The 7,859-nt window shown below is 55.3% G+C and overlaps 1 protein-coding gene across 1 annotated transcript; it reads left to right on the top strand.

The window, feature by feature from the left end:
• On the top strand, positions 1-5,788 carry NKX2-2 (NK2 homeobox 2). The gene is made up of 3 exons (XM_056487602.1): positions 1-144; positions 4,280-5,017; positions 5,207-5,788. Exons 2-3 carry the CDS (start codon positions 4,762-4,764, stop codon positions 5,767-5,769), a joined length of 819 nt encoding a protein of 272 aa, XP_056343577.1. The 5' UTR covers positions 1-144; positions 4,280-4,761; the 3' UTR covers positions 5,770-5,788.
• Positions 5,789-7,859: the final 2,071 nt, after the last annotated feature.

The raw sequence follows: 7,859 nt of genomic DNA, 5'->3' as shown, positions 1-7,859 counted from the left end.
GCGGCCGCGGAGCCGCGCGGGGGATGTGAGGCCGGAGGGACCAGCGCGGAGACAATGCGGGGGTGGGGTCCCCCCCCCTGCTAGGGACCCCCCCCGGCCAGGTGAGCCCCGCGCAGGTGGCGCCGCGGGGGGACCCCCGCCCAGGTGAGTGCCGAAGGGGTTTCGGGGGCTCCCCCAGGTGAGCTCCGGCGGGAGCAGCAGGCGGGGAAGGGGATTTTGGGGCTGAGCGCGCTGCCACGCGGTCACGGTCGCGGGTGGGGGGCTCCCCCCCGCCCCGGGCTGCGGGACACTTCTCGGCTGAGACGGCAGAGCCCGCCAGAGGACGGGGAATGACCGGCGCCCCCTCCTCCGTCACCCCTGCCCGTGCCACGCGTGTGCCCCCGGCTCGCCCGCGGCTCTTGGACCCGTCCCCAGCCAGCCCCGGTGGCCCCGGGAGGCTCCCGCACCCCCCGCCCGGTGGCCAGAATTCAGATAAGAGAGTCAATCCCGCCGCGCCGCCTTGGCCCCGCGGCGTTTCCCGGCCGAGGAGAAAAAGAAAAAAAAAAAATCATTTCTGACAAAGCTTAATCTCGTTGGGACACGTTTAATCATTAGAGACGCGGCTCCGGGGGGGTCAGCCCCGGCTTGTCCGGCGAATAAAGCGGTTTGGAATAGGCTGGGAAGGGGAAAGGAGCCGCGGGCCGGGCTTAGGGGGAATTCAATCAGCCAAAATGCGGCTCGGGGGGCTGCGGGCTCCCGCCTTTGTGCCCCGCTGCCTCCGTCACTATGGGCAATAATTTCCAAAATCTCATTAAAGTGCACTTATCAAAGCCCTAACATGTGCCCTCCGGCTCTGCCATAACCCCGCCGGCCCCCAGGGAGCAGAAGGGGGGAAAATCCCAATTTCTGTCACAATTCGGGAGCTCGGCCGCGGGGCAGATCCGCATCTCCAGGTTTAGGAGGAATATCGGTGGGTTGGGAAGGATTTCTCCGCCTTTGAAGCTTCGGGGGGAAGGAGATAGAGCAATCGTGAGAATAGGGAGGCTCATTTGGATTCCTGTGTCCTGGAGAAGAATTAATTGTCTGCTGGAGAAAGGCAGGCCGGCTTTTTTGGGGGGCGGAGGGGGTTTTTCTGGAGCTCCCATAGCTGCTGACTCCTTTTTTTAATTTATTTTTTCTTTTCCCCCGAAACATCCTCACCGCCTTTGCTAATGCCATTTTTCCAGCCGGGAATTTCAGAAACTCCGTCACTATTAAGTTCCCGCAAGCGCCGCGGGATTCGGGAGGCTCCGATTCACGTTGATTTTAGGAAATATAATTTTTATATTATTATTTTTTTGTTGCTCTCCCTCTTTCCCTGGCTGGTGTGCGTGGCAATTTCGTGGCCTGGCATGGCCAGCAGCAGAATCAGCGCTGAAAAATGCGATTTAAACCCCTCAGTGCTCCGCTCCTCTGAGATGGTTTCACTCTGATTTTTTAAAATTTGGGTTTTTTTCTATTTTCTCTCCCCTGTCCCCGGGCTGCTCTTCCCTGTGCCCATTCACTGCGAGCGGATCTCGCTCTAGGAGATAAAATCAACCTGTCCTTTAACAAAGGCTTTGTGCGGGCTCCGCTAATCCGGGCCGAGCCGCAAGGTGCAGCCCCCGCTCCGCGTGTTGGTTTGCGGGCCGGAGGGGAGGGAAAAGCAGATCGCGCATCTTCGGCTCCATCGGACAATAAATTGATCCACTTGTCGGGAGTGGGGATGGAGACGGGCAGGGAGGGGAGGGAGACGAGCCCAGAGCCTTCCCTGCGGTTTTTATACATCATTATACCCGGCAATACCATAAATATATAAATATATATTTATATATTTGATATAATTGCTGGCTCAGAGCTGAGCAAGGTTCCAGGGCAGCGATGGGGAGGGGAAAAGGCGAGAAAAGGGGTTTAAAGCAGAGCCCACGCGTGACTCCCTCCTGTCCTTTCCCCGTCGCCAAAAAGAAAAAATTCAGGTTTAAGGCGAAGGGAGGGAGGTGGGAGCCACGCGTGGGCAGAGCCACGGCCACCACTCACTCAGCCGCGGCCTGCGCTGAAACGGGGGGGGAATTGAAATAAAAATTGAAATTTAAATTGAAATTAAAACTGAAATTGAAATTTAAATTGAAATTAAACGCTTCGCCTTGCCACCAGCCCGGGGAGAGGGACGGGGCACCGCGATCCCCCCGCCTCTGTCGCGACAGCCGCGGCGCTGCCGTCGGGTTTTCACCCGGCCCCGCGACCCCTCCTGACGTCAGAGGCGGCTCTGACGTCACACCCCCTCCCCGCCGGTGACGTCACGGTGTCCTGGCTCAGCGAGGCCCACGCGTGGCGGGGGGGGCGGGAAGGAGAAGGTCGCGACCCCCGGGGCTGTGTCCGGCTGACAGGGGGTTCATCACCACCATCATCATCATCATCATCATCATCATCATCATCAATCATCATCATCATCATCACCATTATTATTATTATTATTATTATTATTATTATTATTATTATTATTATTATTATTATTATTATTATTAAACGGCGGCGGCTGCCCCCACGGGATGCTCTGTCTCGGATCCCCATCGCGATTATCGCCGCCCTCCCCTCTCCTTTTCCCCCCCCTCTTTTTTTCCTTTATTTAAACCCCACCCGAGCCGGGGAGGGGGGCCCTAAATTGGGGATTCAGTGGGAATGGGCGCGGGGTTCCCCCGATATCGAGGAGGAGCCCGCAATGGATGAAGAGATATCCATTGAGCGCGGTTGAATACCATGACAACTAGGAACAAGCTCAGATTTATTCCCAACAGTTAGGGCGCGCTGAAAGAGGGCGTCAATCACGTATTATTTCGCCACTGAAATAAATGCAAAAACTGCGCCCAGACAAAGGGTTCCAACAGGAGCCGGACATTTGTCTACATTGCGGACATTGTCCCCAGCTTAGCCGTCGGGTTGTATTTGTGTTTGCGCGGGGACGACCACCCAGGATGCGCGCAAGGGGCTCGCTTAAAAAAAAAAAAAAAAAAAAAAGAAGAAGAAGAAGAAGAGGGGGAAAAGAGAGAGAAAAAAAAAAAATCGCTGTGCATTGTCAGCCACATCACATACTTTATGGGAGGCAGGCTGGGGGCTGGGAGAGGAGGAGGAGGAGGAGGAGGAAGGATCCTTCCCCCACCCCGGGGGAACTTTTCCTGCTCAGGAATCAGGGGGGGAATTGTCCGAACGCCGCATCATCTCCATCAGGGATGGGAAACAAGGGAAAGGGGAAAGGAAAGGGAAAGAGGAGGAGGAGAAGGGAAAAGGAAGGTGATGAGGGCCCTGCCCCGCCAGGAGAGCAGCGGGAAGGGAGAAGGGAAATAAAAATAAAAATAAAAGTTGGTGGCGGGCAGAGAGAAGTTGGGGGGGGTCTCAACATCCCGCTCCGGGCAGCTCGGAGGAGCTGGTGACACCTGGGGCGGCGGTGCCTGTCCCTCCTTCCCTAGGTCCTGAAAAAGCAAAAAAAATGGAAAAAAAAAAAAAATAATTCAGCGGTGTCCGAGTCCATCGAAGGATCCCAACGGGCTGCGCATTCATTCCCCGGGAAGGAGGTGGCGAAATCAATGAGACCTCTCCAAACAAGCCCGCGGATCTCGCCGGGCCATCGCGTTCTGCCAGTTCGCTTCATTTCGGAGCGAACTAGAATCAATTAGTGGCTGTTTAATTTCCAGCGCTCATCCCTAAGCCCCAACCAAAATATTGACCTAGGAGGGTTAGATAAGTTGGGCTCTTGCCATCTGAGCGGCGCAGCCTGAGCGCCTGTGGGAACAGCCCCCCGCCGCAAATTATTAGTGTTTATTAGGATTATTGATATTTGATTTTTTAAAAATTTTCCTCTCTTGTTTCGGAGGGTTGGGGGAAAAAAAATAGAGTTTGGAGCGTGCGGAGCGCGTCGGGCTGGTGCGGAGCTCTTTGTATGTAAATAGTGCCCTTAAAAAAAAAAAAAAAAAAAAAAAAAAAAAAAAAAAAAAAAAAAAAAAAGCTGGGAAGTCGCCCCCTCCCTCCCTCTCTGCCTCCCTCCTTCCCTCCTTCCCTCGCCCCCTCCCTCCCTCCCCCCCCCGGCTCCGAGGGCCCTCCCCGCGCCGGTAATTAACTGACACGTTATACCACTCATCACCAATGGTGGAAGCTCGGAGCTCGCCCAAAACCCGCAATTTCACATCTGCAAACACTGTCTTCATCCACTTGACTTCCAAGACCCGCCCACACGTGGCCAACCTTTCCTGGGTTTAATGTGGGTTTTTTTTCTCTCTCCTCTCGGCAGGTTCATGTGCGGGGACCAGCCTTATATGGACTCCTCGCTCCAGCAATGGCTCGGGATTTTCCAGCGGCAGGCGCGGGTTCGGCGCGGCTGAACCAGATCCAGAAGTGATTTTTTTTTTTTTTTTTTTTGGCGTCTGTCCCCTTCGTCTAATTTTTTTTTTTTTTTCCTTTAATTTTTTTTTTTTTTTTTTTTTTTTTTTTCCTGGAGTTACAAACTATTCCCGAAACCAGCTGCTGGAATTTTCCCCCGTGGCAGAACAACCGCCAGCACCGCAGAGAGACCCGTCTCTACGGCCGCTTATTTTTCTATAAACCCACATCGTTATCATTATTTTAGTGTTGTTATCACCGTGTTTTTTGCCCCCTTCTCCACGCGTGCCCGTCCCTCCCCGCGTCCCCGCGCGGCGCCGCTCGCCGTGTGCGCGCCCAGCCGCGACCCGGAGCTGCGGCTCCAACTTTCCCGAGGCGGAATTTGGCCGGAACATGTCTCTGACCAACACAAAGACGGGCTTCTCGGTGAAGGACATTTTGGACCTGCCCGACACCAACGATGAGGACGGCTCGGCGGAGGGCGGCGAGGAGGAGAGCGAGGCGCCCGAGCCGCCGCGGAAAGCGGGAGTTTTGGGGCAAAGCCCCTTGGACACTGTTCCGACGCTGCCTTTGAAGAGCCCTTTCTATGATAACAGCGATAATCCCTACACGCGCTGGCTGGCGAGCGCCGAGGGCATCCAGTACTCCCGTGAGTGGCCGGGGCGAGGGGCGCGGTGGGGAGGGATGGGTGGGTGGATGGAGGGATGGAGGGATGGATGGGTGGATGGATGGATGGATGGGTGGATGGATGGAGGTTCGCTCTGTGCTGCCGGCCTCCATCCCGCCGTCCCGGGCTGCGGGAGGGGCTCCCCCCTGACCCCCGCTGGCTTGTCCGCAGTGCACGGTCTAGCAGCCGGCGGCGGCGGCCAGGACCCCTCGGCCAAATCTCCGGAGCCGTCGGCAGACGAGTCGCCCGACAACGAGAAGGAAGCGGCGGGCGGCGGGGACGCGGGCAAGAAGAGGAAGAGGAGGGTGCTCTTCTCCAAGGCGCAGACCTACGAGCTGGAGCGGCGGTTCCGGCAGCAGCGGTACCTGTCGGCGCCGGAGCGGGAGCACCTGGCCAGCCTGATCCGCCTGACCCCCACGCAGGTGAAGATCTGGTTCCAGAACCACCGCTACAAGATGAAGCGGGCCCGGGCCGAGAAAGGTATGGAAGTGACTCCTCTCCCCTCGCCGCGGCGGGTGGCCGTGCCGGTGCTGGTCAGGGACGGCAAGCCCTGCCACACGCTCAAAGCTCAGGACTTGGCGGCCGCCACGTTCCAGGCGGGCATCCCGTTCTCGGCGTACAGCGCGCAGTCCCTGCAGCAGCACATGCAGTACAACGCGCAGTACAGCGCGGCCGGCAGCCCCCAGTACCCCACAGCGCACCACTTGGTGCAGGCGCAGCAATGGACCTGGTAAAAAAACTCCCCCCCGCCAAAAAAAAAAAAAAAAAAAAAAAAAAGCCGGGCACGGCGCGAGAGAGAGAGAGAGGAGGAGACAGACTGATGCTCCGAAAATTTAAAAAAAAAAATTAAAACTGCGGGGGAAGGAATGGCGAGGGAAACGCTATTATTATTATTATTATTATTATTGCTATTATTATTATTATTGCTATTATTATTATTATTATTATTATGGAGTTTTTTTCCCTCTGCCGTTTCTTTTCCCCCTCCGATTTTTTTTTTGGGGGGGCGTTCGGTTTCGTTTGGGGGGGGAGGCTGAGGGGGGTAAGGGAGGGGAGGTGTTTTTTGTGCGTCATTGTTTACAGAAATTTTTTGCGCCATTCAGAGTGGTCCTGTCTACCTACAACTAAAATAAAAGAGGAAAAAAAAGGGGAGGGGGGGGAGACCGTCAGAATTACAAACCAAAAAAACAAAAAAAAAAAGGAAAAAAATAAAGAATAAAACCCCCCCCAGCTGCTCCTGTGATTTTGTGAGGAACGGGGGTGCGGGGCACCCCTTCGAGCGCGATCTGCGGTCCCGGCAGCTGCTGCCGGGGGTGTTTTTACACTTTTTACACCTTGTCGCCGTCGCTGTCGCTGCGGCCGGGGCGCTCCGTTCTCTCTCTCCGATTTTGGGGCCATTCCCGAGCGGAGGAAAAATCCCCGCGGCCGCCGAAGCCCCTTGAGCATCCCCCGCCGTTTAATAAGGCGTTTAATTTTTTTAAAATTTATTTTTAAAGCTGCGTTTCGATGAGTATTAGTAGGGAAAGCAGCGGTGACAACGACGGGAAGGTTTTGTGCGACTTTTTCTTGGCGGCCGTGCCCGTGTCCCCGCGGGGTGACATCCGAGGGGCCTCCATCCACCCACCCGGATTATTATTATTATTTTTATTGTTTTGGGGAAAAAAACCGGCTTGTTTTGGTGATGTCCCAAACAAACAAACGAAAAAAAAAAAAAAAAAAAAAAAAAAAGGAGAGGGGAGAATTTATTTTTTCTGTTTTGTCTCCTGAGAGGATTTGGGTACCGGCAGCGCCTCGGGGATGGGGAGCGAAATTTCGGGGTCAGCCCTCGGGGAAAGCGCCGGCAGGGCAGGAAAAGGGTTAACCAGGGAATAACACCCCCAAAAAATCGGAGGATAAGAGAGAGGCGAGGCGGGGTTGGAACGGGACAGAAACCCGGCGGTTTTCAGGCTGCTAAAGATGCTCCGGAAAACGAAAACAAACCCAAAGACGCTTTTGTCCGGAGCCGTGGGGCTGAGCCCGGCCGGGACGGGGCGGTTCGATGCCAAAGGAACCATCGGGACGGGCCCGGCAGCATCCCAGTCCCGCGAAATCCCAATCCCGCGAAATCCCAATCCCGCGAAATCCCAGTCCCGGGAAATCCCAGTCCCGCGAAATCCCAATCCCGCGAAATCCCAATCCCGCGAAATCCCAGTCCCGCGAAATCCCAGCCCCGCGAAATCCCAGCCCCGCGAAATCCGGGATGTCTCCGCGCCGCCGTCGGGGTTTTTAATCTTTTCCGCACTTTTTCCTTCCCATCGCTCCTTCCCCAAACCGCCGGATCTCCTCGGGCTCGGCAGCCGCTCCCAGAGCCGGGAATCTCCGCTGCTGTCCCGAACCTGAGCGGGACACGGGCCAGCGCCGCTTTTCCCTTCTCCAAACCCGGCGTGCGAGCCAGGAGCGGAGAGACGGAAAAAAAACATCATTTTTTTTTCCTTCTTACTCATTTTTTTTATTAAAAAAAAAAAAAATAAAATCCACTTTTTTTTCCCTCTTTTTTTTTTTTTTTTTTTTTTTCTTCTTTTTTTTTTTTTTTTTCCTCCTTCCCCTCGGGCCGAGGCGAGTCTATCAAAGCAGTTGTGTGGCCCTAACCTCCGTGGCCTTATATCTGCGGCTCCAGTCTATCTTCGCACAATATACAGTAGACTTCAGAGAGCAGCACAATGGGGGAGGCAGGGAGGTGAGCATGTTAGAGGCGTGCATATTAACGAGCCGAGGGAGCCAAAGCAGCGGCGAAAAAGCGGGAGAGGCGCTGCGGGAAGGGGGGCAGAGCCTCGCCCGCCTGGTT

The sequence above is a fragment of the Oenanthe melanoleuca genome, chromosome 3 (genome assembly GCF_029582105.1).
Source record: "Oenanthe melanoleuca isolate GR-GAL-2019-014 chromosome 3, OMel1.0, whole genome shotgun sequence".
NCBI classification, from domain to species: domain Eukaryota; kingdom Metazoa; phylum Chordata; class Aves; order Passeriformes; family Muscicapidae; genus Oenanthe; species Oenanthe melanoleuca.
The sequence above is the reverse complement of the archived record's forward strand: the minus strand, read 5'-3'. Positions and strand labels throughout refer to the sequence as shown.